This window comes from Pempheris klunzingeri, chromosome 14, assembly GCF_042242105.1.
Source record: "Pempheris klunzingeri isolate RE-2024b chromosome 14, fPemKlu1.hap1, whole genome shotgun sequence".
Taxonomy (NCBI): domain Eukaryota; kingdom Metazoa; phylum Chordata; class Actinopteri; order Acropomatiformes; family Pempheridae; genus Pempheris; species Pempheris klunzingeri.
The window spans coordinates 21615253-21641731 of NC_092025.1; the positions used below are offsets into that span (position 1 = coordinate 21615253).

General features: G+C 41.3%; 3 protein-coding genes and 24 non-coding genes across 27 annotated transcripts; 2 read left to right on the plus strand and 25 right to left on the minus strand.

Moving 5' to 3' along the window:
* Positions 1 to 40: 40 nt before the first annotated feature.
* trnay-gua (transfer RNA tyrosine (anticodon GUA)) lies at positions 41 to 127 on the minus strand. The gene is given in 2 exon segments: positions 41 to 76; positions 91 to 127. It is a non-coding gene; the product is annotated as a tRNA-Tyr (tRNA).
* A 355-nt stretch (positions 128 to 482) lies between these two features.
* On the minus strand, positions 483 to 569 carry trnay-gua (transfer RNA tyrosine (anticodon GUA)). Its single transcript is given in 2 exon segments — positions 483 to 518; positions 533 to 569. It is a non-coding gene; the product is annotated as a tRNA-Tyr (tRNA).
* A 346-nt stretch (positions 570 to 915) lies between these two features.
* Positions 916 to 1002, minus strand: trnay-gua (transfer RNA tyrosine (anticodon GUA)). The gene is given in 2 exon segments: positions 916 to 951; positions 966 to 1002. It is a non-coding gene; the product is annotated as a tRNA-Tyr (tRNA).
* A 355-nt stretch (positions 1003 to 1357) lies between these two features.
* trnay-gua (transfer RNA tyrosine (anticodon GUA)) lies at positions 1358 to 1444 on the minus strand. The gene is given in 2 exon segments: positions 1358 to 1393; positions 1408 to 1444. It is a non-coding gene; the product is annotated as a tRNA-Tyr (tRNA).
* Positions 1445 to 1790: 346 nt separating this feature from the next.
* trnay-gua (transfer RNA tyrosine (anticodon GUA)) lies at positions 1791 to 1877 on the minus strand. Its single transcript is given in 2 exon segments — positions 1791 to 1826; positions 1841 to 1877. It is a non-coding gene; the product is annotated as a tRNA-Tyr (tRNA).
* A 355-nt stretch (positions 1878 to 2232) lies between these two features.
* On the minus strand, positions 2233 to 2319 carry trnay-gua (transfer RNA tyrosine (anticodon GUA)). The gene is given in 2 exon segments: positions 2233 to 2268; positions 2283 to 2319. It is a non-coding gene; the product is annotated as a tRNA-Tyr (tRNA).
* A 346-nt stretch (positions 2320 to 2665) lies between these two features.
* On the minus strand, positions 2666 to 2752 carry trnay-gua (transfer RNA tyrosine (anticodon GUA)). The gene is given in 2 exon segments: positions 2666 to 2701; positions 2716 to 2752. It is a non-coding gene; the product is annotated as a tRNA-Tyr (tRNA).
* A 355-nt stretch (positions 2753 to 3107) lies between these two features.
* Positions 3108 to 3194, minus strand: trnay-gua (transfer RNA tyrosine (anticodon GUA)). The gene is given in 2 exon segments: positions 3108 to 3143; positions 3158 to 3194. It is a non-coding gene; the product is annotated as a tRNA-Tyr (tRNA).
* A 355-nt stretch (positions 3195 to 3549) lies between these two features.
* Positions 3550 to 3636, minus strand: trnay-gua (transfer RNA tyrosine (anticodon GUA)). Its single transcript is given in 2 exon segments — positions 3550 to 3585; positions 3600 to 3636. It is a non-coding gene; the product is annotated as a tRNA-Tyr (tRNA).
* Positions 3637 to 3881: 245 nt separating this feature from the next.
* trnay-gua (transfer RNA tyrosine (anticodon GUA)) lies at positions 3882 to 3968 on the minus strand. Its single transcript is given in 2 exon segments — positions 3882 to 3917; positions 3932 to 3968. It is a non-coding gene; the product is annotated as a tRNA-Tyr (tRNA).
* Positions 3969 to 4323: 355 nt separating this feature from the next.
* trnay-gua (transfer RNA tyrosine (anticodon GUA)) lies at positions 4324 to 4410 on the minus strand. The gene is given in 2 exon segments: positions 4324 to 4359; positions 4374 to 4410. It is a non-coding gene; the product is annotated as a tRNA-Tyr (tRNA).
* Positions 4411 to 4756: 346 nt separating this feature from the next.
* trnay-gua (transfer RNA tyrosine (anticodon GUA)) lies at positions 4757 to 4843 on the minus strand. The gene is given in 2 exon segments: positions 4757 to 4792; positions 4807 to 4843. It is a non-coding gene; the product is annotated as a tRNA-Tyr (tRNA).
* Positions 4844 to 5189: 346 nt separating this feature from the next.
* On the minus strand, positions 5190 to 5276 carry trnay-gua (transfer RNA tyrosine (anticodon GUA)). The gene is given in 2 exon segments: positions 5190 to 5225; positions 5240 to 5276. It is a non-coding gene; the product is annotated as a tRNA-Tyr (tRNA).
* Positions 5277 to 5631: 355 nt separating this feature from the next.
* Positions 5632 to 5718, minus strand: trnay-gua (transfer RNA tyrosine (anticodon GUA)). Its single transcript is given in 2 exon segments — positions 5632 to 5667; positions 5682 to 5718. It is a non-coding gene; the product is annotated as a tRNA-Tyr (tRNA).
* Positions 5719 to 6064: 346 nt separating this feature from the next.
* Positions 6065 to 6151, minus strand: trnay-gua (transfer RNA tyrosine (anticodon GUA)). The gene is given in 2 exon segments: positions 6065 to 6100; positions 6115 to 6151. It is a non-coding gene; the product is annotated as a tRNA-Tyr (tRNA).
* Positions 6152 to 6506: 355 nt separating this feature from the next.
* On the minus strand, positions 6507 to 6593 carry trnay-gua (transfer RNA tyrosine (anticodon GUA)). Its single transcript is given in 2 exon segments — positions 6507 to 6542; positions 6557 to 6593. It is a non-coding gene; the product is annotated as a tRNA-Tyr (tRNA).
* A 346-nt stretch (positions 6594 to 6939) lies between these two features.
* trnay-gua (transfer RNA tyrosine (anticodon GUA)) lies at positions 6940 to 7026 on the minus strand. Its single transcript is given in 2 exon segments — positions 6940 to 6975; positions 6990 to 7026. It is a non-coding gene; the product is annotated as a tRNA-Tyr (tRNA).
* Positions 7027 to 7381: 355 nt separating this feature from the next.
* On the minus strand, positions 7382 to 7468 carry trnay-gua (transfer RNA tyrosine (anticodon GUA)). Its single transcript is given in 2 exon segments — positions 7382 to 7417; positions 7432 to 7468. It is a non-coding gene; the product is annotated as a tRNA-Tyr (tRNA).
* Positions 7469 to 7814: 346 nt separating this feature from the next.
* On the minus strand, positions 7815 to 7901 carry trnay-gua (transfer RNA tyrosine (anticodon GUA)). Its single transcript is given in 2 exon segments — positions 7815 to 7850; positions 7865 to 7901. It is a non-coding gene; the product is annotated as a tRNA-Tyr (tRNA).
* Positions 7902 to 8256: 355 nt separating this feature from the next.
* Positions 8257 to 8343, minus strand: trnay-gua (transfer RNA tyrosine (anticodon GUA)). Its single transcript is given in 2 exon segments — positions 8257 to 8292; positions 8307 to 8343. It is a non-coding gene; the product is annotated as a tRNA-Tyr (tRNA).
* A 346-nt stretch (positions 8344 to 8689) lies between these two features.
* trnay-gua (transfer RNA tyrosine (anticodon GUA)) lies at positions 8690 to 8776 on the minus strand. The gene is given in 2 exon segments: positions 8690 to 8725; positions 8740 to 8776. It is a non-coding gene; the product is annotated as a tRNA-Tyr (tRNA).
* Positions 8777 to 9131: 355 nt separating this feature from the next.
* On the minus strand, positions 9132 to 9218 carry trnay-gua (transfer RNA tyrosine (anticodon GUA)). The gene is given in 2 exon segments: positions 9132 to 9167; positions 9182 to 9218. It is a non-coding gene; the product is annotated as a tRNA-Tyr (tRNA).
* Positions 9219 to 9564: 346 nt separating this feature from the next.
* Positions 9565 to 9651, minus strand: trnay-gua (transfer RNA tyrosine (anticodon GUA)). Its single transcript is given in 2 exon segments — positions 9565 to 9600; positions 9615 to 9651. It is a non-coding gene; the product is annotated as a tRNA-Tyr (tRNA).
* Positions 9652 to 9997: 346 nt separating this feature from the next.
* trnay-gua (transfer RNA tyrosine (anticodon GUA)) lies at positions 9998 to 10084 on the minus strand. The gene is given in 2 exon segments: positions 9998 to 10033; positions 10048 to 10084. It is a non-coding gene; the product is annotated as a tRNA-Tyr (tRNA).
* A 405-nt stretch (positions 10085 to 10489) lies between these two features.
* LOC139213230 (hepatic and glial cell adhesion molecule-like) lies at positions 10490 to 17978 on the minus strand. Its single transcript, XM_070843883.1, is given in 7 exon segments — positions 10490 to 11313; positions 12089 to 12162; positions 12321 to 12394; positions 12525 to 12618; positions 13401 to 13682; positions 15807 to 16148; positions 17786 to 17978. Coding segments are annotated over 7 exon segments (1209 nt in total). The 3' UTR covers positions 10490 to 11163.
* Positions 17979 to 19013: 1035 nt separating this feature from the next.
* Positions 19014 to 21267, plus strand: LOC139213413 (serine/threonine-protein kinase pim-1-like). Its single transcript, XM_070844093.1, has 9 exons — positions 19014 to 19041; positions 19260 to 19514; positions 19667 to 19828; positions 19948 to 20042; positions 20136 to 20183; positions 20295 to 20498; positions 20600 to 20780; positions 20897 to 21070; positions 21176 to 21267. Exons 1-9 carry the CDS (start codon positions 19014 to 19016, stop codon positions 21265 to 21267), a joined length of 1239 nt encoding a protein of 412 aa, XP_070700194.1.
* Positions 21268 to 22243: 976 nt separating this feature from the next.
* styxl1 (serine/threonine/tyrosine interacting-like 1) lies at positions 22244 to 25552 on the plus strand. Its single transcript, XM_070843269.1, has 8 exons — positions 22244 to 22346; positions 22467 to 22528; positions 22937 to 23036; positions 23198 to 23331; positions 23901 to 24046; positions 24128 to 24231; positions 24614 to 24726; positions 25421 to 25552. Exons 1-8 carry the CDS (start codon positions 22244 to 22246, stop codon positions 25550 to 25552), a joined length of 894 nt encoding a protein of 297 aa, XP_070699370.1.
* The last annotated feature ends 927 nt before the right edge of the window (positions 25553 to 26479 follow it).

Consider the following 26479-nt stretch of genomic DNA (forward strand, 5'->3'; position numbering starts at 1 on the left):
AGACACAAACACCCTGAATGGGATGCCAACGAAAAGCACATCCTTCGAGCCGGAGTTGAACCAGCGACCTAAGGATACCTGTCTATTATTCTACAGTCCTCCGCTCTACCAACTGAGCTATCGAAGGTGCATGTTGGTCGAAGTTGTGAGCAATCACCACAACCTCTCTTTGGCTACATGGTATTTGGGTAACCATAACATAGATCCACAAAATGTATTGCTGCACATTGAAATGTGTTTTTTGTGAAAAATAAGCAGACAGCTTGCTGTTCATGAAGAGATTGCCTTTATGTCTTTCCAATTTGGACAGATTAACACAAGTACCATGACCTCTCTTTTGCCAAGTTGTATACTACGAGCTGTCATTGCCGACATTGATGTTGCAAGGAATGTGGACGAGGTTCTCTTTTGCCCAAACTATTTGACATCTTTTCCAAGCGGCAGACACAAACACCCTGAATGGGATGCCAACGAAAAGCACATCCTTCGAGCCGGAGTTGAACCAGCGACCTAAGGATACCTGTCTATCATTCTACAGTCCTCCGCTCTACCAACTGAGCTATCGAAGGTGCATGTTGATTACAGTTGTGAGCAATCACCACAACCTCTCTTTGGCTACATGGTATTTGGGTAACCATAACATAGAGCCACAAAATGTATTGCTGCACATTGAAATGTGTTTTTTGTGAAAAGCAAGCAGACAGGTTGTTGTTCATGAAGAGATTGCCTTTATGTCTCTCCAATCTTGAGAGATTAACACAAGTACCATGACCTCTCTTTTGCCAAGTTGTATACTACGAGCTGTCATTGATGTTGCAAGGAATGTGGACAAGCTTCTCTTTTGCCCAAGCTATTTGACATCTTTTCCAAGCGACAGACACAAACACCCTGAATGGGATGCCAACGAAAAGCACATCCTTCGAGCCGGAGTTGAACCAGCGACCTAAGGATACCTGTCTATCATTCTACAGTCCTCCGCTCTACCAACTGAGCTATCGAAGGTGCATGTTGGTCGAAGTTGTGAGCAATCACCACAACCTCTCTTTGGCTACATGGTATTTGGGTAACCATAACATAGATCCACAAAATGTATTGCTGCACATTGAAATGTGTTTTTTTTGAAAAATAAGCAGACAGTTTGCTGTTCATGAAGAGATTGCCTTTATGTCTTTCCAATTTGGACAGATTAACACAAGTACCATGACCTCTCTTTTGCCAAGTTGTATACTACGAGCTGTCATTGCCGACATTGATGTTGCAAGGAATGTGGACGAGGTTCTCTTTTGCCCAAACTATTTGACATCTTTTCCAAGCGGCAGACACAAACACCCTGAATGGGATGCCAACGAAAAGCACATCCTTCGAGCCGGAGTTGAACCAGCGACCTAAGGATACCTGTCTATCATTCTACAGTCCTCCGCTCTACCAACTGAGCTATCGAAGGTGCATGTTGATTACAGTTGTGAGTAATCACCACAACCTCTCTTTGGCTACATGGTATTTGGGTAACCATAACATAGAGCCACAAAATGTATTGCTGCACATTGAAATGTGTTTTTTGTTAAAAATAAGCAGACAGCTTGCTGTTCATGAAGAGATTGCCTTTATGTCTTTCCAATTTGGACAGATTAACACAAGTACCATGACCTCTCTTTTGCCAAGTTGTATACTACGAGCTGTCATTGATGTTGCAAGGAATGTGGACAAGCTTCTCTTTTGCCCAAGCTATTTGACATCTTTTCCAAGCGACAGACACAAACACCCTGAATGGGATGCCAACGAAAAGCACATCCTTCGAGCCGGAGTTGAACCAGCGACCTATAGATACCTGTCTATCATTCTACAGTCCTCCGCTCTACCAACTGAGCTATCGAAGGTGCATGTTGGTCGAAGTTGTGAGCAATCACCACAACCTCTCTTTGGCTACATGGTATTTGGGTAACCATAACATAGATCCACAAAATGTATTGCTGCACATTGAAATGTGTTTTTTGTGAAAAATAAGCAGACAGCTTGCTGTTCATGAAGAGATTGCCTTTATGTCTTTCCAATTTGGACAGATTAACACAAGTACCATGACCTCTCTTTTGCCAAGTTGTATACTACGAGCTGTCATTGCCGACATTGATGTTGCAAGGAATGTGGACGAGCTTCTCTTTTGCCCAAACTATTTGACATCTTTTCCAAGCGGCAGACACAAACACCCTGAATGGGATGCCAACGAAAAGCACATCCTTCGAGCCGGAGTTGAACCAGCGACCTAAGGATACCTGTCTATCATTCTACAGTCCTCCGCTCTACCAACTGAGCTATCGAAGGTGCATGTTGGTTACAGTTGTGAGCAATCACCACAACCTCTCTTTGGCTACATGGTATTTGGGTAACCATAACATAGAGCCACAAAATGTATTGCTGCACATTGAAATGTGTTTTTTGTCGAAAACAAGCGGACAGCTTGCTGTTCATGAAGAGATTGCCTTTATGTCTTTCCAATCTGTACAGATTAACACAAGTACCATGACCTCTCTTTTGCCAAATTGTATACTACGAGCGGTCATTGATGTTGCAAGGAATGTGGACAAGCTTCTGTTTTGCCCCAACTATTTGACATCTTTTCCAAGCGACAGAGACAAACATTCTGAATGGGATGCCAACGAAAAGCACATCCTTCGAGCCGGAGTTGAACCAGCGACCTAAGGATACCTGTCTATTATTCTACAGTCCTCCGCTCTACCAACTGAGCTATCGAAGGTGCATGTTGGAAAAAGTTGTGAGCAATCACCACAACCTCTCTTTGGCTACATGGTATTTGGGTAACTATAACATAGAGCCACAAAATGTATTGCTGCACATTGAAATGTGTTTTTTGTGAAAAACAAGCAGACAGTTTGCTGTTCATGAAGAGATTGCCTTTATGTCTCTCCAATCTTGAGAGATTAACACAAGTACCATGACCTCTCTTTTGCCAAATTGTATACTACCATGTGTCGTGGGCAACAACGATGTTCCAGCGAATGTGGACAAGCTTGTTTTTCGCCCAAAGTACTTGACATCTTTTCCAAGCGACAGACACAGACACCCTGAATGGGATGCCAACGAAAAGCACATCCTTCGAGCCGGAGTTGAACCAGCGACCTAAGGATACCTGTCTATCATTCTACAGTCCTCCGCTCTACCAACTGAGCTATCGAAGGTGCATGTTGGTCGAAGTTGTGAGCAATCACCACAACCTCTCTTTGGCTACATGGTATTTGGGTAACCATAACATAGATCCACAAAATGTATTGCTGCACATTGAAATGTGTTTTTTGTGAAAAATAAGCAGACAGCTTGCTGTTCATGAAGAGATTGCCTTTATGTCTTTCCAATTTGGACAGATTAACACAAGTACCATGACCTCTCTTTTGCCAAGTTGTATACTACGAGCTGTCATTGCCGACATTGATGTTGCAAGGAATGTGGACGAGGTTCTCTTTTGCCCAAACTATTTGACATCTTTTCCAAGCGGCAGACACAAACACCCTGAATGGGATGCCAACGAAAAGCACATCCTTCGAGCCGGAGTTGAACCAGCGACCTAAGGATACCTGTCTATTATTCTACAGTCCTCCGCTCTACCAACTGAGCTATCGAAGGTGCATGTTGATTACAGTTGTGAGCAATCACCACAACCTCTCTTTGGCTACATGGTATTTGGGTAACCATAACATAGAGCCACAAAATGTATTGCTGCACATTGAAATGTGTTTTTTGTTAAAAATAAGCAGACATCATTGATGTTGCAAGGAATGTGGACAAGCTTCTCTTTTGCCCAAGCTATTTGACATCTTTTCCAAGCGACAGACACAAACACCCTGAATGGGATGCCAACGAAAAGCACATCCTTCGAGCCGGAGTTGAACCAGCGACCTAAGGATACCTGTCTATCATTCTACAGTCCTCCGCTCTACCAACTGAGCTATCGAAGGTGCATGTTGGTCGAAGTTGTGAGCAATCACCACAACCTCTCTTTGGCTACATGGTATTTGGGTAACCATAACATAGATCCACAAAATGTATTGCTGCACATTGAAATGTGTTTTTTGTGAAAAATAAGCAGACAGCTTGCTGTTCATGAAGAGATTGCCTTTATGTCTCTCCAATCTTGAGAGATTAACACAAGTACCATGACCTCTCTTTGGCCAAATTGTATACTACGAGCGGTCATTGCCGACATTGATGTTGCAAGGAATGTGGACAAGCTTCTGTTTTGCCCAAACTATTTGACATCTTTTCCAAGCGACAGACACAGACACCCTGAATGGGATGCCAACGAAAGGCACATCCTTCGAGCCGGAGTTGAACCAGCGACCTAAGGATACCTGTCTATCATTCTACAGTCCTCCGCTCTACCAACTGAGCTATCGAAGGTGCATGTTGGTCGAAGTTGTGAGCAATCACCACAACCTCTCTTTGGCTACATGGTATTTGGGTAACCATAACATAGATCCACAAAATGTATTGCTGCACATTGAAATGTGTTTTTTGTTAAAAATAAGCAGACAGCTTGCTGTTCATGAAGAAATTGCCTTTATGTCTTTGCAATTTGGACAGATTAACACAAGTACCATGACCTCTCTTTTGCCAAGTTGTATACTACGAGCTGTCATTGATGTTGCAAGGAATGTGGACAAGCTTCTCTTTTGCCCAAGCTATTTGACATCTTTTCCAAGCGACAGACACAAACACCCTGAATGGGATGCCAACGAAAAGCACATCCTTCGAGCCGGAGTTGAACCAGCGACCTAAGGATACCTGTCTATCATTCTACAGTCCTCCGCTCTACCAACTGAGCTATCGAAGGTGCATGTTGGTCGAAGTTGTGAGCAACCACCACAACCTCTCTTTGGCTACATGGTATTTGGGTAACCATAACATAGAGCCACAAAATGTATTGCTGCACATTGAAATGTGTTTTTTGTGAAAAGCAAGGAGACAGGTTGCTGTTCATGAAGAGATTGCCTTTATGTCTTTCCAATCTGGACAGATTAACACAAGTACCATGACCTCTCTTTTGCCAAGTTGTATACTACGAGCTGTCATTGATGTTGCAAGGAATGTGGACAAGCTTCTCTTTTGCCCAAACTATTTGACATCTTTTCCAAGCGACAGACACAAACACCCTGAATGGGATGCCAACGAAAAGCACATCCTTCGAGCCGGAGTTGAACCAGCGACCTAAGGATACCTGTCTATCATTCTACAGTCCTCCGCTCTACCAACTGAGCTATCAAAGGTGCATGTTGGTCGAAGTTGTGAGCAATCACCACAACCTCTCTTTGGCTACATGGTATTTGGGTAACCATAACATAGAGCCACAAAATGTATTGCTGCACATTGAAATGTGTGTTTTGTGAAAAACAAGCAGACAGCTTGCTGTTCATGAAGAGATTGCCTTTATGTCTTTCCAATCTGGACAGATTAACACAAGTACCATGACCTCTCTTTTGCCAAGTTGTATACTACGAGCTGTCATTGCCGACATTGATGTTGCAAGGAATGTGGACAAGCTTCTGTTTTGCCCAAACTATTTGACATCTTTTCCAAGCGACAGACACAGACACCCTGAATGGGATGCCAATGAAAAGCACATCCTTCGAGCCGGAGTTGAACCAGCGACCTAAGGATACCTGTCTATCATTCTACAGTCCTCCGCTCTACCAACTGAGCTATCGAAGGTGCATGTTGGAAAAAGTTGTGAGCAATCACCACAACCTCTCTTTGGCTACATGGTATTCGGGTAACCATAACATAGAGCCACAAAATGTATTGCTGCACATTGAAATGTGTTTTTTGTTAAAAATAAGCAGACAGCTTGCTGTTCATGAAGAGATTGCCTTTATGTCTTTCCAATTTGGACAGATTAACACAAATACCATGACCTCTCTTTTGCCAAGTTGTATACTACGAGCTGTCATTGATGTTGCAAGGAATGTGGACAAGCTTCTCTTTTGCCCAAAGTATTTGACATCTTTTCCAAGCGACAGACACAAACACCCTGAATGGGATGCCAACGAAAAGCACATCCTTCGAGCCGGAGTTGAACCAGCGACCTAAGGATACCTGTCTATCATTCTACAGTCCTCCGCTCTACCAACTGAGCTATCGAAGGTGCATGTTGGTCGAAGTTGTGAGCAATCACCACAACCTCTCTTTGGCTACATGGTATTTGGGTAACCATAACATAGAGCCACAAAATGTATTGCTGCACATTGAAATGTGTTTTTTGTGAAAAGCAAGCGGACAGCTTGCTGTTCATGAAGAGATTGCCTTTATGTCTTTCCAATCTGGACAGATTAACACAAGTACCATGACCTCTCTTTTGCCAAGTTGTATACTACGAGCTGTCATTGCCGACATTGATGTTGCAAGGAATGTGGACAAGCTTCTGTTTTGCCCAAACTATTTGACATCTTTTCCAAGCGACAGACACAGACACCCTGAATGGGATGCCAACGAAAAGCACATCCTTCGAGCCGGAGTTGAACCAGCGACCTAAGGATACCTGTCTATCATTCTACAGTCCTCCGCTCTACCAACTGAGCTATCGAAGGTGCATGTTGGAAAAAGTTGTGAGCAATCACCACAACCTCTCTTTGGCTACATGGTATTCGGGTAACCATAACATAGAGCCACAAAATGTATTGCTGCACATTGAAATGTGTTTTTTGTTAAAAATAAGCAGACAGCTTGCTGTTCATGAAGAGATTGCCTTTATGTCTTTCCAATTTGGACAGATTAACACAAGTACCATGACCTCTCTTTTGCCAAGTTGTATACTACGAGCTGTCATTGATGTTGCAAGGAATGTGGACAAGCTTCTCTTTTGCCCAAACTATTTGACATCTTTTCCAAGCGACAGACACAAACACCCTGAATGGGATGCCAACGAAAAGCACATCCTTCGAGCCGGAGTTGAACCAGCGACCTAAGGATACCTGTCTATCATTCTACAGTCCTCCGCTCTACCAACTGAGCTATCGAAGGTGCATGTTGGTCGAAGTTGTGAGCAATCACCACAACCTCTCTTTGGCTACATGGTATTTGGGTAACCATAACATAGAGCCACAAAATGTATTGCTGCACATTGAAATGTGTGTTTTGTGAAAAACAAGCAGACAGCTTGCTGTTCATGAAGAGATTGCCTTTATGTCTTTCCAATCTGGACAGATTAACACAAGTACCATGACCTCTCTTTTGCCAAGTTGTATACTACGAGCTGTCATTGCCGACATTGATGTTGCAAGGAATGTGGACAAGCTTCTGTTTTGCCCAAACTATTTGACATCTTTTCCAAGCGACAGACACAGACACCCTGAATGGGATGCCAATGAAAAGCACATCCTTCGAGCCGGAGTTGAACCAGCGACCTAAGGATACCTGTCTATCATTCTACAGTCCTCCGCTCTACCAACTGAGCTATCGAAGGTGCATGTTGGAAAAAGTTGTGAGCAATCACCACAACCTCTCTTTGGCTACATGGTATTCGGGTAACCATAACATAGAGCCACAAAATGTATTGCTGCACATTGAAATGTGTTTTTTGTTAAAAATAAGCAGACAGCTTGCTGTTCATGAAGAGATTGCCTTTATGTCTTTCCAATTTGGACAGATTAACACAAATACCATGACCTCTCTTTTGCCAAGTTGTATACTACGAGCTGTCATTGATGTTGCAAGGAATGTGGACAAGCTTCTCTTTTGCCCAAACTATTTGACATCTTTTCCAAGCGACAGACACAAACACCCTGAATGGGATGCCAACGAAAAGCACATCCTTCGAGCCGGAGTTGAACCAGCGACCTAAGGATACCTGTCTATTATTCTACAGTCCTCCGCTCTACCAACTGAGCTATCGAAGGTGCATGTTGATTACAGTTGTGAGCAATCACCACAACCTCTCTTTGGCTACATGGTATTTGGGTAACCATAACATAGAGCCACAAAATGTATTGCTGCACATTGAAATGTGTTTTTTGTTAAAAATAAGCGGACAGCTTGCTGTTCATGAAGAGATTGCCTTTATGTCTTTCCAATTTGGACAGATTAACAAAAGTACCATGACCTCTCTTTTGCCAAATTGTATACTACCATGTGTCGTGGGCAACAACGATGTTCCAGCGAATGTGGACAAGCTTGTTTTTCGCCCAAAGTACTTGACATCTTTTCCAAGCGACAGACACAAACACCCTGAATGGGATGCCAACGAAAAGCACATCCTTCGAGCCGGAGTTGAACCAGCGACCTAAGGATACCTGTCTATCATTCTACAGTCCTCCGCTCTACCAACTGAACTATCGAAGGTGCATGTTGGAAAAAGTTGTGAGCAATCACCACAACCTCTCTTTGGCTACATGGTATTTGGGTAACCATAACATAGAGCCACAAAATGTATTGCTGCACATTGAAATGTGTTTTTTGTGAAAAGCAAGCAGACAGGTTGCTGTTCATGAAGAGATTGCCTTTATGTCTTTCCAATCTGGACAGATTAACACAAGTACCATGACCTCTCTTTTGCCAAGTTGTATACTACGAGCTGTCATTGATGTTGCAAGGAATGTGGACAAGCTTCTCTTTTGCCCAAACTATTTGACATCTTTTCCAAGCGACAGACACAAACACCCTGAATGGGATGCCAACGAAAAGCACATCCTTCGAGCCGGAGTTGAACCAGCGACCTAAGGATACCTGTCTATCATTCTACAGTCCTCCGCTCTACCAACTGAGCTATCGAAGGTGCATGTTGGTCGAAGTTGTGAGCAATCACCACAACCTCTCTTTGGCTACATGGTATTTGGGTAACCATAACATAGATCCACAAAATGTATTGCTGCACATTGAAATGTGTTTTTTGTGAAAAGCAAGCGGACAGGTTGCTGTTCATGAAGAGATTGCCTTTATGTCTCTCCAATCTTGAGAGATTAACACAAGTACCATGACCTCTCTTTGGCTAAATTGTATACTACGAGCGGTCATTGCCGACATTGTTGTTGCAAGGAATGTGGACAAGCTTCTCTTTTGCCCAAGCTATTTGACATCTTTTCCAAGCGACAGACACAAACACCCTGAATGGGATGCCAACGAAAAGCACATCCTTCGAGCCGGAGTTGAACCAGCGACCTAAGGATACCTGTCTATCATTCTACAGTCCTCCGCTTTACCAACTGAGCTATCGAAGGTGCATGTTGGTCGAAATTGTGAGCAACCACCACAACCTCTCTTTGGCTACATGGTATTTGGGTAACCATAACATAGAGCCACAAAATGTATTGCTGCACATTGAAATGTGTTTTTTGTGAAAAGCAAGCAGACAGGTTGCTGTTCATGAAGAGATTGCCTTTATGTCTTTCCAATCTGGACAGATTAACACAAGTACCATGACCTCTCTTTTGCCAAGTTGTATACTACGAGCTGTCATTGATGTTGCAAGGAATGTGGACAAGCTTCTCTTTTGCCCAAACTATTTGACATCTTTTCCAAGCGACAGACACAAACACCCTGAATGGGATGCCAACGAAAAGCACATCCTTTGAGCCGGAGTTGAACCAGCGACCTAAGGATACCTGTCTATCATTCTACAGTCCTCCGCTCTACCAACTGAGCTATCGAAGGTGCATGTTGGTCGAAATTGTGAGCAACCACCACAACCTCTCTTTGGCTACATGGTATTTGGGTAACCATAACATAGAGCCACAAAATGTATTGCTGCACATTGAAATGTGTTTTTTGTGAAAAACAAGCGGACAGCTTGCTGTTCATGAAGAGATTGCCTTTATGTCTTTCCAATTTGGACAGATTAACACAAGTACCATGACCTCTCTTTTGCCAAGTTGTATACTACGAGCTGTCATTGATGTTGCAAGGAATGTGGACAAGCTTCTCTTTTGCCCAAGCTATTTGACATCTTTTCCAAGCGACAGACACAAACACCCTGAATGGGATGCCAACGAAAAGCACATCCTTCGAGCCGGAGTTGAACCAGCGACCTAAGGATACCTGTCTATTATTCTACAGTCCTCCGCTCTACCAACTGAGCTATCGAAGATGCATGTTGGAAAAAGTTGTGAGCAATCACCACAACCTCTCTTTGGCTACATGGTATTTGGGTAACTATAACATAGAGCTACAAAATGTATTGCTGCACATTGAAATGTGTTTTTTGTCGTAAAAAAGCGGACAGTTTGCTGTTAATGAAGAGATTGCCTTTATGTCTACGTAATCCTTCATTTTGGCTTTTGTATCTCGTGAGAGAGCAAGGAAACTTTAGGGTCACGCTTATAAATATCAAAATATCTGAATAAATATAAGCCGAGAGGGACATCTCAAAAGATGTAAAAAGTACAACAGGAATACTACAAGAAACATGAAAACATTATTTTGAGTTTTGAGAACATTTTATTAAAGTTTGTATAAAATTGAAATACCATGACCATCCTCTAACACTGCTCTGTCTCTCATTGAAAATGCTAATAAATCACCTAGAACTAAAATAGTAACTTACATTGCTTCACAAAATATCACAAAGTAACTTCTGGGTTTCATTCAACACTACAGAAAATATCACACATTGCACAATAACAGAGTAGCATTTCTGAGGGTGATATATAGATTATTTTTTCACAAACTTCATAGTGTTTTCTTAACAAATAAAACCCCTTTTTGTTTAGTGATGATTTCAAGTGGCTACAAAGTGTTAAGGGGAGTATCTTTATCAAAGTAGAGTTTTTCATTTGCATCATATTGACCACACATCAGCTTCATGCAGACTCCATTTCCCCAAATTTTGGATTTTGAAGTTCCACTAACCAACAACAGTGGTTTGTGGTGAACTTAGATTCAGCCGTCAGAGTTGCTTAATAACTTGTCTGATGTCACACTGCCTCCATATTTCTCTACAGACTGTGCAACTAACTTTAAAAGCAACTTATATTCAAGTTACAATTTACTTTAAGAAACACAAATCAACAGGCAGTAATGACATTATTATGAAACCCCAGATGTGGGATCCTTCCCAAATTCCAGGCAGATGTTCAGGAAGTTGCCATCTAGAGTTGTGTGCAGGATACGGTAGGATGGTCTGATCTCCAACCCGCTGCGACGTGGAGAGTTTAACGGGAAGGGCTTTCAGGTATACCTGTGGGAGGAGCGGCCAGGGGACCCTGTGGACCGGGTCAGAGAATCAGTGTAGTCGGGGGAACTGGTGTAGCACGGTGGGTTGTCAAGTTCAGAAGGAGATCCGATACTGTTGCTAGATGAATCATCCATGGAGGGATCCTGCAAAACAGGTCAACTTCAGCCCTAATCCATTCTCTGTTGGCAACTATCCAGTAACACAAAGTACAATTACTTAAATGGTATTGGTAACAGTATATATTACAGCCTATAACATACAGTGTAATTACTGGAGAGTAATAGTGTAATTGTTTTGTTCTAATGATGTACGGGTACAGTACGCTCCAATATATATATGTAGGTATTGGGGAACAAGATGTGAGGAGAATGATAGGGTAACAATTCAGGATCTTACAACGGATTCATACTGAAGTTATTTTTTAACTGCTGGGTACATAGTCTATTATCACAGGGTATGTATGACCTGAGAAATAATCTGGACATGTGGGAGGAAGTTTGAGAGAATTTGTACTGTAATTATTTATGTAAAACTGTGGATATTTCAGGGAAAATAGAGGGACAACGTCTGCATCACTTCAAAAGTCAAATATTATTTCATTAGTGTGGCTTGTAATGAACAAGATGTTAAATTATTATTTGATCTCCCAACCCAGTATTACAGAAGTATGTGAAATAGGCGGGTTGGATCTCAGTGCTGTGAAATTTACTGAGTACTTTTCTGCTCCTTAACCCTCTCTGATTTTAATGATCCAGTGGTCTTTACCGCATCACCACCAACAGGACAAACCTTTAAATTATCAGTTCCACAACTGAAAAACCAAACTAGGAAAATTGAATGAACATTGGAGCCTCCAGGGGGTGCTAGAGTTGCTTAGTGTTCACAGTCCTGCTACATTTCTGGTGATGACAGAGATACCTTTTGCTGCAGGATGTAAAGTGAAGTTACGGCATTTATTCCATTATGTTCTGTCATTTTTGGAAGCACATCATCTGTGGCAAAGCACAAAACATGAGACTGTCATTCATTCACTCATTGTCTAATTTCTCAATAGTCCAGTCTCATTTTAGATTAGCTGGTCACTTTTTGTGTTAACTGAACTGACATGATATTCACAGTGGAATGTAAATTCAGTGTAACAATACTATACCTGTGTGATTGATCGGTGAATGATCAGAGTGGTCATAAAACCTGGAGAGAGGCTTTCTAGCAGGATGCCGTGTCCTAGCAAATACAAAATAGTCTTACTGCATTAATATCATATTATAATGTTTGTTTATGTGCACTCCAGACCTTTCTGTAATCATGCTGGTGCTCTTTAGGGTAAATAAAGAAGACCTTTAGTAATTCTTACTTCTTGGCAGGCGTCCAGCAGGCACACACTGTCACCAAAGTGATGAGGAGGAAGATGCCTCCAGTGGAGAGGATGATATAGAGGGAACTTCTTCCTGGTAGTAAGTAAGTAATTTACAGTTAATGAACATTATCAATGAATAAAACAACTCGGGAACTTTTAAGAAAGGATTTTACAATATATGACTGTTGAATGAATATTTACAAAATCTGGTAATGCTACATTTAGCCATGTTAGCAGCGTGGCTCATTTTGATCCAGACTGAAATATCTCAACAACGTTTGGATGAATTGGATGATTGCCATGGTGCCCTAGAATAAATCCCAATGATAATTATAATCCCTGATTTTACTCATCCTTTACTCTACATTTGTACTTCTGAGTGAATGATCTCAGGTCAGTGTTTTCCTCTTTCGTGATTTTCTTTTATTGTGATATGAACCAAACTGAAAAAAACATTTCATCTACATCCTTGGCTCGGTGTGAGGGTGCCTGAGGTAAGCCCAAAAAATAGTACTGTAGTTCACTACAGAAAAATGGTCAAAAAGTAACCGAACAGTTTGAATCACTTTACTAATATGATGTATATGGATGCAGTCGAACTACTAATTTAATTACATGTAATTCACTACGGCTCAATACTGCTCATTTTATTGTTAATAGATTATGAATCTTGAAATGTAATATTGAACGAAATGTTTCAGACACTCGCTTGCATAGTCTTCAAACAGGTTGCTCCATATGTTTCAAGGTTTTTCTACTTGCGTATCTCTTCTGTTCTGTTCTCCTGGTGATGAATAAATATGTAGATAACAGCCTCCTCCCCTGCTGCCTGTGTCACTACGTCTAGTACGATGTGTTGGCGGTGTTACTCACTGTAGACAGTCAGTCTGATAGGCAGGCTCGTCACATTGCTCACAGGATTCTCCACTGTGCAGCTGTAGATGTCGTCATCTGCCATCAGCACCCGTGTGATGGTCAAGAGCTTCTGGTCAGGTGACAACATGAACCTCGTCACATTGGTCAGTGGCTTTCCACCTTTGAACCACCTGTATGTCGTCCTGGTTCCATTGTCATGGGAGCAGTTGAGGACGACGTTTTCGCTGAGCTCCAGTACCGATGAAGACTCCATGTGGATGTAAGGCCTGGATATAGACTCTGGATATAGGCGACAGCAGATACAATCATTTTCATTACATCAATAGACAAAAAGCAACAGTAAACACGCTTTCCTCCGTCTCCTAGTTATTCATTCTCTTGTCTGCTCTGTTTTTCCCTGCCACATACTAACTCTTTCATTTCTGTCTTCTGTCTCCAGCTTGTTCAAAACTCTGCCAGACGTTTAGAAGACCACATCATTCTCCTCCCTGCAACATCACACAGGCTACTTATATGGCCTTGCTCCTACAACTACTTCATAGATTTACTGGATTTACAGGTAGGATCCTCTTAACTGTACCTACAGCTTGTCTGGCTACAAAAAGGACACCAGGCTTTTTCGTTAGAGCTCTACAACTGTGAAGCTCCCTACCGGAGGAACGTAGGATAGAAAACGTATAACTTTTTTACAGTAAACCTGCAGTCAAGTTCATATCTCTCTTTTTATTAGAAACTGTCAGGTCTTATATATATATATATATATATATATATATATATATATATATATATATATATATATATATGTATACATCTTTTTTTGTTTCTTTTTATCTTAATTGTGTATACTGTTTTTATCTTGTGAAGCACTTTGTAGCTGTGGTTTGAAAAGTGCTATACACAGAAAGTTTATTATTATTTCTCTGTCATCTAAAACTGTAATACAGCGTCATGGAAAATTATTTTAAAATTATTATGCTATTAAGGTCGATACATTTTGGAAAAGCACATTTCATGTAGTGTAAATGGTTCTCTAGAGCCCTGAATTTCTTTAGGACATCAGCTGGCAGGGGATTGCATTCTCAGCTGTAGAGTAGGAAGAAATATCCTCCCTGACACAGACTGGCTCCTGAGGAACGTCGTTGCTCTCTCCCACTCTTCTTCAGATACAGGTGGCCTTCACACAGGCTTCTTTGTGGACAGGGCTGATGCCATTCTTCCACTATTACGTGCACCACTGAGTTGCAACATAGCAGGAGATATTTTCCACCAACATCCTTGCTTGTGAAAGCTTGTGCAGTCGAAGATCTGTCTTCGTTGGAGATGCCAGAGGTGAGCATCAGCCCAAAGAGGTCCTAATACATGATGGGTGATGGGGGCCAGCATTGCAGTTTTCACCATAATTATTGGTACTACATACAGAAATGTTCCACTTATATTTGCAGAGATGTGCTTAAGAATACCCAGAGGACAGTGTAACTACATGCCTCGCCTCACTTAACCCACATACAGTTTAAGGAGGGCCAGAGGAGCTGGAACTTCTTAAGTCTTCTGTCTTCTGTTGGGACAGGCCTGCACCAAATCACTGTGATCACCTCAGTCATACTGTAATGCCAGCTGGTGCTGCCGCCCACCCAATAGCCAGTAGGGTAGTCCATAAACACAGACACAAACATGCATCTTAAAGAAAAATACAAAAAATACACAGTGTGACAAATGTAATGGTACTGAAGTATTTAGCATTTAGAGAGAATTAGATTTATTCTCAAAAACAAACTTGGGGAATTTAGAGAATTTGGCACCAATTAATCTCCTACCTGGGCAGCCAAAATAAATCCTGTACATAATCTATACTCTACATAAACTATTGGGAAGCACTCTTGGTGGGGTGAGGGTTGGGGGGGTTCCTCTGGTGTCACTTTTAGGAGTCCACCATAAAACTAAAAAACATATCTGGGAGGTGCCAACGTCCAGAATTGACCAGAAGCTGAACACATTTATTAGTTAGTTTATCCAAAGATTTAAGTCAATTAGTCCAAAATACTTAAAATAAAGGAATTACATCTTATCCACCTGTGACAGTTTGCCCAGTCAGCTTTAAACCTTTTTTTCTCAACTTCAACTTTTCTGAAGTTGCTTCTTTCTGCCTTTGTAGGGCAGTATTGTTGGTATGCTGATAGCTGAGGTGTGATTCTAGTGTTTAAGCAGTCAGACATTAAGTTATTTTAACAGTCTGCAAGTCAAGAGTCAGTATTTCAATCTGAGTGTAGTCATGAATCATCAACCCTGGGACTTAAGTTGGACTTCTTAGTCAAAGACAGATGTATGTATTCTTCGATACTGCTTCATGAGAAATAAGAGTGATTGTACCCTCAGGTTAAAGACTTGTACAATAGGTCCTCCTACCATCCACAGTGAGTGTGATGCTACCCTCTCCTGTAAAGGTATCATCGGTGATGGAGATCTCCACGTCATAAGTTCCGTCATCCGACAGTCTGAGATTGTGGAGAAGCAGAGTCCCGTTCTCAAATACCAGGATGCGATCACGATACTCAGGCCTCAGGGTCCCGATGATATCGGTTCCGATTGACTGGACAACAGTGATAGACTTTTCCCTCTTGAGCTGCCACTTGATGACCGGCAGGTCGAGGCTGAAGCTATTGTAGCGGACAGACAGAAGGGCCTCACCTCCTACTGTGCCTCTAACGAGAGTGTTGGGGATAGTCATATTCACTGCCAGCACCCCACCTGCAGAGAGACACAAGAGGTGAGAGAGAGAGCGTTCAATAACACCACAGTGAGCTTCAACCGCATACTGTGATTGGCTGATAGGTGCTTTGGTGAATGCCAGAATCTCATGATACATCATTCCTGCTGCAACTCTGAACTCTGAACTCAACAGAAGCAGAGAAGTTTACTTGAGGGTTTTTAGTCTGGATGGCAAGCTGTAGAATATGCATACGCAACTTGGACAACCTCAATGAAACATGAGGGGGAACTGCTATTGACAAACAAAATGTGTTCTGTCTGCTCTCGTGTTCATTTTGGCTCATTTATTTGAGGAAATAATCTTTATCTTGCTTTTTTAGCACATAGCTTAAATGTTCATGACCTCTACTGTTGGTAGAGAGTGATAGTCAGGACTTTAACACCTTTAATCACACACTCACTCTGCCTTAATACATAGGACACACCACTTTCTGATACTGAGGGTTGGCATCCAATATAAGCACATTATGTGCTGTAGAATAATCCAATATTGATATGATTTATGGGAATACCAAGCTGATTATTTCAGTAGCATTCTAAACACCAACAGTTCTTGCACACAGGCGAGGTGTAAATAGTCTGCATTCTTCAGTATGAATGCCAGTTTTATTGTTTTTCCTAACCACACTGAGTGATGTAGTAGTTAGCTGAAGGTTAGTGTGGGCATCACACCCCATCACTACTGTGTACTGGAGCCAGTTTGCATGTCAGATCCACATTACCATGGGAACAGCTGTCAGTCCTTGGGATGGGCCAGCATGAGCCAACAAAAGTGGGGATTGTTTGTTCAAATTTCCTTCTTGGCAGTTCATGAAAAGAGCACTGGGAGCAATCCAGATGCCATGCTAGCTTTGCAGAAACAGAGCAGCTCAGTGACTCTGCTGCTAGCCACAACAATAGCAGGACAGTGATGAGACACAGCTGAAAATAACTAAACATCTGAAAACAGTGGTTGTGGTACAGCCTGTAGGCACAATTACTGTATTACTTACAAAGGGTGGGCACAAGACTGTTAAAGCACCCACACAGTCTAATGCAATCCGATACCACAGCAACAAATACTACCTTTGTAATGTTTATGATGTCCTGTTTTCAGAGCATGGCCAGTTTAACTCTATAGTTTCTGACACCATAATTCCCGGAGACATTCCCGCATGTTACAATAGTATGCATAACACTGCAAAAATGACCATAAACTTCACATCACATTGTGTCAAACCCTGTGGATGCTCTATTTATATCTGCATTAAGTATGCAACTTTAAAGTCACCACCCAGTTAGCTCCTTTGTTGACACTCTTGCAACCCTCAGTTAATGTGGTGAAAGTGGAGCTGTCTCAGTAATTGTAGATTATGCTGAAAATCTGAGTGAGGAGTAAATGTAGTAAGGAGCAAAGGATTATTAGCAATTCACATCTGCAATTTGTACATATATTGTTACATATGACCTCATACTGAAACAATCAAAAACAACAGACTTAATTATTTGCAGCAATGTAAACTATACATGAGCTGTACAAACTCTTTCAGAAACAAGTGAAACATCAGAGCAAAACTATGTGATCTGATTATATCACTAAATTTCAAGATCATTCTTACATAGGAAATATGACATACCTGAATTGAGAAAACCAAGACACATGAGCATCAAAATCTGGGAAAGCGTTTTGGCTTTTGAAGGAGCCTCCCTCTCTGCCTTCATCTTGGGTCTCAAACTTTGTTTTCCTCCCAGACAAGCAGCATGATGTGCGACTCTGGGCAGGACGGAGAACACAGTCATTCATTCAGACTCTGCTGGGACTGAGTACATGTTGTTCTCAGAAGCCAATACAGAAGCGGGACAAAGTGTGTGTGTGTGTGTCTGGATGTCTTTTTTTTTTTGTATGTTTCTATTACAACAATTATCATAATATGTGATATGTTTAAAAACAGAACAAATACTTTAACACCGTCATGACACGTGTCAGAATCACCATACAAGATGAGTTTATTAGTGTTAAAACAGATATTATTATGAATGATGGAGCTAGACATGTAAAGTATGACTGTGAGGCTATGGGGTAATGAAAAAAGAAAATGGCCCATTAGACTTTTATATTTCATGTGTACAAGCTGACATTTTGTTTCCAATGTTATTGCTAGAGGAAAGGTCAGGGCTCACCAAAACCTCTGGATGAATCATCTGGGGACCATGAATATCCACAACAAATGTTATGAGCCAACTGACCGTTCAAGACACAGTATCATGGACACAAGGGGTTGATCAACCAAGCAATCATCATGAATGTCAATGAACGTCCATATTGGCAATTTGGCCAGTGTTAGTCATGATATAATATCTTGCACTGAACTGATGTTCAAGCAGATTTAACGGCCAACCTACTGACCAACCAGCTGGTACGACCATCCTCAGCGCACTAGCAGAGTAATAAATATTTATTTAAGCTGCATTCTGTTGTTGAATTCATATAAAAAAAGGGATTATTTAATATGAACAGAGCATTGTAATAGGTAGGAACTTCCTCCAGATGACTGAAAAACAATTGGTATCGAACACTGTATGCTTGTATGAATGACCTAATATGTGACTTAATGACTTTAATATATAACCTCATTGATTCAACAATCTCACCTAAAGAATTTCCTGCAAACACTAATTTGCATATTCTGGAACTCTTCCATGACACGATCAGACTTATAGAACACGTTTCACCGTATTCTAAGTTCTGTTCACCAAACGCACCAGAACAGAAGACACAAGTGTTTCTAGCACTCAGGCGTTACTCAGTCACTCTGGTACCGGACTGAAATTATGTTAACATAACCACAAACAACGAATCGGGAGATGAAGACCAACCTGAAGAGAGATCGAGGCAAGTGAGAAATCCCTGTTAATGATCAGTATGGCTTATCAGGTAGAGTGGGCACTAATTCAGAGTTGGTACCTCGGGATAGATGTCTGATTCCTGCTGCTCATCCTGACGAAGTGTCTGTGATCTGAGTCTGTAGTGCGAGATGACAATAAAAACTATTTGATAGTAACATCAACTGACATCGAATTGATGTTCCATTGTGTTTTTCTTCTTCGTAGAGAGCGACAGCAGCACGGCTGAACAAAATGCAGCGTCTACAAATGATGGCAGCACTGGGAAGGCTAAAAAGAAGGCCAGTCCTCCGAGGAAGACTCCCAGGAAAGGGCAAAAGGTGTCTGAATCTATCCCTCCCAAGCACCCTGAGCAGGATCTTAGAGTAAGAGTGCTCAAGAGGAAAATTAGAGAACATGGAGAGGGGCCAACAAAAAAGAAGAGGAGGTCTGAGGAGTCGGCGTCCTCCTCCACTGACACAGGTAGGCCGATCATGTGAGATTTACCAAATTACGCTCACTTCCTTCTAGTGATGCGATGTGACGTGATTTATGCTGATAGTTTTGGGTTTTCTTCCATGAAGACATTTAAGCGCAGCATTTCTTTAATGTTCGATGATTTTTGCCATCTGTAGAGACCAGCAGTCCCTTAGAGAGCTGCAGTACATCTCTGGAGGATGTGAGGAGGACGGCCGGTGAAGATGGAGAAGGACCAAGCAGGAAGAGGAAGAGGGGCTTGGACCCGGAGGAGAGTAAAGAGATGGCCAGAGAGGATTTATCGGTAGATGCCCAAAGAGGTAAGTATGTAGTGATTAATGTAGGCTTTGGTATAACATTTGAGAGGTTAATATCAGAGCTTAGCTCGCATTGATGTTCCTCACAACAGTAGTAAAACAAAATATGTGTGTCTTTTTAGCTGAGTTTGAGGCCAAGTACAAGCAGAAAAATCATCTCGGAGAGGGAGGCTGTGGATTTGTGTTTGCTGGCATTCGTAAAGCAGACAATATACCTGTAAGTAACCAGGCACACACACACACACACACACAAATATACACACAATGTGATCAGAAGGTGCTAACCAAAGTCAATGTTTGTGTCTTGTAGGTCGCCATCAAATACATATCCAAGAACAAAGTGTTCTGTAAACACGTGGTAAATGAGCGATGCCTTCATTCCCTGCAGTCACTTCCTGAATGTGTTATGGATGAACTAAGGTCATGTATGAATCTGTCCCTCATCCCCCACTTGGTTGTGATGTTTCAGGAGAACGGCAGGGAGCTCTCTGTGGAAGTGGCCGTTATGTTAAAACTTGCGGCTGGAGCGGGGACGTCAGCACCGGTGTCTCTGCTGGACTGGTACGATCTGGAACGAGAGCTGATCCTGGTTCTGGAGAGGCCAGTCCCCTCCCAAGACCTCTTTAAATACATCCAGGTCAACGGCGGCTCCCTGCAGGAGGAGGAGGCCAAGGTAAGCTGCTACGGGATCCTCGTGAATATGTGTGTGTGTTTTAAGCAAATACAGAAACTTAAGTCTCTGATCCCTCATCTCTGTTTCTGTCTCCCTCTCAGGTCATACTGAAACAGCTGGTTGATGCAGCCAGAGAACTTGAGGACAAGTGCGTCTTTCACCGGGACATCAAGGTGGAAAACATCTTGATTGAGACCAGCTCAGATGTCCCTCGTGTTCGGCTCATTGACTTTGGACTGAGCTGTTTCACGAAGAAAAGGTCATTTTACCGTGTCTTCTATGGTAAGATGTCTAGCTTCTACTCCTGCTCTTCACTAATATATCCATCTGTGACTGTCACATTTAATCAAAGCTTCTCCTCATCCTCACCATCTTATTATCATGTCTGTGTGTTCTAGGAACATCTGCTCATGTCCCTCCGGAGTGGTACCATCGCTGCATCTACAGGCCCGGCCCCACCACAGTTTGGCAGCTTGGGGTGGTCCTGTTTGATTCGCTCCACAGCAAATCAACATTTCAGACCACCAAGTTCCTTGGAAACAGGCTGAAATTCAGCAGCAGGCTGTCCAAAAGTAAGTAAAACACACTCAGACACAAACCTGTCAGCAGGCACTCGTTTAGTTCTTGTTCTGATGGATCACTTTTGCCATCACCTTCATCCATCTCTTCCTCGGCAGACTGCAGAGACTTCTTGCAGATGTGTCTGACCAAATCCCCCGAACAGCGCCCCACCCTGAAGCAGCTGCAGCTTCACCCATGGCTCAAATAAACACACACATACACACACAGGAGCTGCTGCTTATATTATGTCTTATTAAGTAAAAAAAAAAACACAGACAATCATCATACTCTTTTTCCTCATAGTTTTTGACTTATATAAATGCTTTTATCCAACTGAAGGCTTTTGATGCAAAATAAGTATTGACAGCAATGATTTTGAAAAATTTTCATATTGTGATTATCAGTAAAACTGGGGTTTTTTTTTTTTAACAAAATTGAATCTTGAGTACTATTCATCCAACATTTTAGGGCTGATTATAATGATTATAAAACACCTTAAAAAAAGATAATAATAGGAAGAAGGAGTTCAATAAATCTTTTCATAAAGCACCTTTCAAAGTAAAGGTACAAGGTGCTTCACATGGGAAACTCAAGATTAAAACATCCCAGTACTACTTTTCTAAATGCTGTCAGAAAAATGTAATACAATAAAATACAAGATAACAAAAATAGTAAAATTGACAAATAAAACAGGTTTCCCATGAACTGTTTTAAATGCTATGCGAAAAGTCTTAAAATCAGTTTACTCTAAAACTGGCTAGTGCTGATATGATCTTAGGTATCTTCCCAAAGTTACAATCTTTTCAAAACAAATGGAAAATGACCAGTTTGTGTCCTTGTGTAACCACCAGATAAAACATTTCAGATTCAACATGCAGAATCAGCCAAAATACTGAACAAGATTAAAAACAAATACGACTAAAATGTTTCATTATGTATGTGGTTAAACATCATTTACATGGTCCGGGAAAAGGACAGCTGTGACTTTAAGGCTCTGCATCATCACCGACCACCAATGAGAGAAGAGTCTGAGTTGCTTAGCAACAGAACACATGCAAACAGCAACTGTGCTCTTTGAAAACAACTCAAGGTTCCCGTTTGTAGGTGTTGAACTAGTTATAATGTTCGTCTGTTCTTGATATTTATTTATTTCTAATTTTTTGCTTGCTGTCGCCCCTCCTGCGATGGCTGAAATCATGTTGTGTGAGCCGTTTGAGCTCTACAACCTCCTCAATCAGCGCAGCTGTGTGTCGAGGCTGGCGGAGCTCAACTACCTCTGTCTGATTGGTAAGAGATGGATGGATGAGTCTATGTAAACGCTTCATTTAAACTGGATTAAGCTGCTTTAATTCAGTTTACAGGTTCAGGTTGTACTTTACATGTGTATTCAATGTGTCTCCTTTCTAGATGCTCGTGAAACCCAAGATTACAGAATAAGTCACATCATAACAGCTAAAAATGTGAAATTGGTATGAACATTGTACAGTTTTGTGACTCTGCCTGAGCCTGATGGGTACAAATAGGTGAAAATGGGGTTAAAAGTAAAAAAAAAGACATTTTATTCAATTGCATCTTCTCCTGAAATGTGTGATATTGATGGAAAGAGATCTCCATCCTACATCATTAATATGGCTGAATAGATTATTTTGATGCCATTATGAAGACCTCTGCTATTCTTCAACTCTTATTTCCTTCATACGGAGCCCCTGAACTAGTTCCCACAAGATAATATAAGATGAATAAAATATCACCTTTTAGGATTTTAGGGGCTCCGTAGCATCCATACATGCCAGATGTTGTGCATTCTGCATAAAATCATTCAAGTAAACAATCAAACCAATGAATGTCCTTCTTTCTGGGGGGGGGGCTCTTTCTAGGGTCCGGAGGGCACATTCCTCCTGCCCGAGGCTGTGGAGGTTGACAGCATGCAGCGCTTGGTGGTCTATGACAACAACACGAGCTGTTTGCAGGAGCAAGGTTACTGGCTGAAGTGTTAAAATGATGACTGACCTGTTCACTTTTTCCGTATTCTCCACAAGTCCCCTGAACTGCACTGAGCTCCCTTTTCCTTATTCTCTGTAGTTCCCTGTAAGCGCTCCAGTCACAATTGTCTGCACTCTGTCTGTCTGTGATTGCAGGCAGAGCGGCTGAATGTGCCCAGGCCCTGTCTAAAGCCAGCCTCTATCCAGTCCACATAGTGAGGGGAGGCTTTCAGAGGTTCTCTGCTCTGTACCCTTTTTTAAGGACGGAGAAAATCCTCTACACCATCATGGTAAGACAAACACCTGACCTGGAGCTTCATACGCTGAAAATAAAGTCTGTGAGGTTCTTCTCAGTCATCCAGGTGGTATTACGTCTGGAGAAAGTTGAATCTGAATCAGTGAACTGGACAAAAATCAGTGCCTGGTTGTGCAAAGCAATGCATTTTAATAAAATCAAGTCTGTGTTCAATCAACTCTGTAACATACTCAACAAAGTTGAACACTGTAAGTCTTATAAAGGCCATATTTAATATTTATGGCAATGCTATTATATTACATTGTACAGATGTTTATGAATTATATTGCAGCCACTTTCAGGAAATAAACTACAATGACACAGGTGTTAAATCTAGATTTAGCAGGACAGCCGTTGATACTGAAGTTTCAATTAATAACGTTACCAAAGGCCCAGTGACACATTCAACCTTTAGACTTTATACATCCCAAACAACTTGATTCAAATTGCTGCTGATTAACAGGGATGTGAGCACACTGATTAATTCACAGCCTTTAATGATGCAAACATTGTCAGAGACCCCTGTTTCAGCCACAGTTTAATATATTTCTGTTACTATCTCAGGAGCTGGAAAACCTGAAGACTTACCCGGTGGAGCTCATAGCAGGACTGCTGTATCTGGGGGACCAGAAACAAGGCACGGACTCCAGCGTCCTCAAAGACCTGAAAGTCAGCGCTGTCGTCAGCGTCTCACAGGACGACACTCTGGAGTGAGACAGGACTGGATATTCAAAATACCATTTGAGAAGAGTCTGAATATCATGTGTCACTGATTCTTTTGAATCTTTTAGATCTAGATCCATAAAGCGGAATCAGACTATCCTCAACATCCCTGCGACCGACTCAGTGGTGTCTGATTTATATTCAAGTTTGGAAAGTATTTGTAGTTTTATTGGTAAGTCGTGCTCATAGTTTACTTAGTAAGCTGTTTTAAATCCTTAAATATATCTGTGATCTCATGTGTATAAGCAGGAAACCTGTGAATTTGGGGTATCAAGTTTTTTTTACAGTCGATTAAAAAAACAACTTTAAAAAAGTTCAAATGGGAACGCACTTTTTAAGCTTCTCAGTAAGTTTAATCTGAGATATAACTTTCCTTGTTCTACCACAGTTTGAGAACTTAAAGGTCAGAGGTCATTGTTTTGGGTTTTATGAATAAAAGAGCTAATGATGAAATGGTTTTTATACAGTAGAGATGATATACGGCGATATAGTCTGTCCTGTACAGATTGTTTTGATCAGGTTGTTTTTTGCTCAGTTTGCGGTTTGGTTTTCAGGTTCACACATCAACATGGGCTCCCGTGTGCTGATCGTCTCCAGGCAGGGCAGAAGCCGCTGCAGTGCTGTGGCCATTGCCTTTCTCATGCACCACCACAAATACACACTGGAGGTTAGTGGGGTTCATTCGTCGTGGTATGAGCCAAATTAGTTCTAATGTGATCTCTATATGGTACCAAGAAATAAGTTATACTCAGCTGGGAGTGAATGAAAATTACAAGTCAAGTCCACCACATTCTCCCCACTAACTGGACTTTGTCTCTCTTTTAGTACGTCAGCGGGCTGCGTATAAATAGCCAAATAAACTGTTCCCCATCCCCAGTCTTTATGCTAAGCTAGGCTAACCTGCCTCCAGGATTTACAGGAATAGTTTGACATTTTGGGAAATCATCTTATTTGCTTTTCAACACCAATCTCACGTCTGCACGGCAAATTTGTAACTGTTTTGGCAGCCAATTAGCTTAGCTTAGCATTTAGACTGGAAAAAGTAACAAAATCTGTCTAGTGAACCAACACAGAAGTGTAAAAGCTACGAGTTGTATTACTGCTCGTTCCCGATACATATTTAGCATACAGACGCGGTCAACCTTGTCATCTAAACCTCAGCCACAAATCGAATTAATATTTCTAAAAATGTTGAACAACTCTGGTATTTATCATGGAAAGGAAATATATGAATGTGATTCATATGACATTTATAGTGACATTTAAAGTAATTAGTTGTTAATCAATAATTAAATAATTAATTATTACATTATTTATATGACATTTAAAGTACATATTGTTGTTGGTTTGTCTTCTCTCAGGAGGCCTGGAGGTACCTGCTCAAATGTAAACCCAGCGTGAGGCCAAACACGGGGTTTCTACAGCAGCTGTCTGACTGGGAGCTTCACACCACAGGAGCAAAAGTTACTGATATCTCTGACCATCATTTTTAACAAAGGAACCAGCACCTTTAATAATGATGTGGCGAATTTATATTAACTTCATGCAATAAAGACTGACACTTTGCAGGCCTTGCATCCAATAAAGCTAATTTAGTTTTCTGTTTTGTAGGTTATTGTTTGTTGCTGTGTTGATTATATAAAACCTTAATTTCAGGTTTACACACACACACACACACATATAAAAAAATATATATATAAATATGTTCAAAGCATAATAAAAAGCATCTAAACTGGTAGTAAAATAAAAACAAATACTGAGATTTAAACTAGCTATAAGAAGTAAGTAAGCAGGTGGAGCCAGTGCAGTAGAAACCTTTATCTAAAAAATATTTTCCTTTTAACAGATATCTTCATTTGAAATTGACAACATACATAGAATAAAACAACAGATGAAACATTGAGGGGAAAAAACAAAACAAGGGTGCTGTAGAAACTTGTGGTGAAACTGTGTGGACTTTTCTCCACATTGAGCCTTGTGACATCAAAACACGCAGATTAATATCTTTTCAGATTTGTACATGTATTTCAAAAAGACTCTTCCAGGATGTGCGTATGTAAATATGTGGACATAAAAAGAAAAATAAAGTCAGTGGACAGTGACACCTTGTGTTTTTTGTTCACTATTGTTATTTATGAATAATGTCACTACTCCGTACATGGCTCTGCCTGAGGCGCTGACAGTATTGGAGATGACAGTTCCTCCTGACTACACAGTTATGTAACATCAGCTTTAAATACACAGGACACATGCCAAGTAGGCACACTGAATGGATTACCCTGAAGTGAGCCTAGCAGGGGGCAGAGTGCCCTCCCTGCAGAGAGCCGTCCAAACAACCAGTGTATGAGCCTAAAATACACCTGAAGACACATTTCCTCTTTAGGTTTGAATGGTGTTTAAACTGTTGCTTTGTCTCCACA

Bases quoted from the DNA above. Each gene is read 5' to 3' on its own strand.
- styxl1 (XM_070843269.1), top strand. From the start codon at position 22,244: ATGGCTGAAATCATGTTGTGTGAGCCGTTTGAGCTCTACAACCTCCTC. The intron at 23,037-23,197 runs GTTACTGGCTGA...CTGTGATTGCAG, and splicing joins GAGCTGTTTGCAGGAGCAAG to GCAGAGCGGCTGAATGTGCC. The intron at 23,332-23,900 runs GTAAGACAAACA...TTACTATCTCAG, and splicing joins AAATCCTCTACACCATCATG to GAGCTGGAAAACCTGAAGAC.
- LOC139213413 (XM_070844093.1), top strand. From the start codon at position 19,014: ATGAAGACCAACCTGAAGAGAGATCGAG. The intron at 19,042-19,259 runs GCAAGTGAGAAA...TCTTCTTCGTAG, and splicing joins CAACCTGAAGAGAGATCGAG to AGAGCGACAGCAGCACGGCT. The intron at 21,071-21,175 runs GTAAGTAAAACA...CTTCCTCGGCAG, and splicing joins CAGCAGCAGGCTGTCCAAAA to ACTGCAGAGACTTCTTGCAG.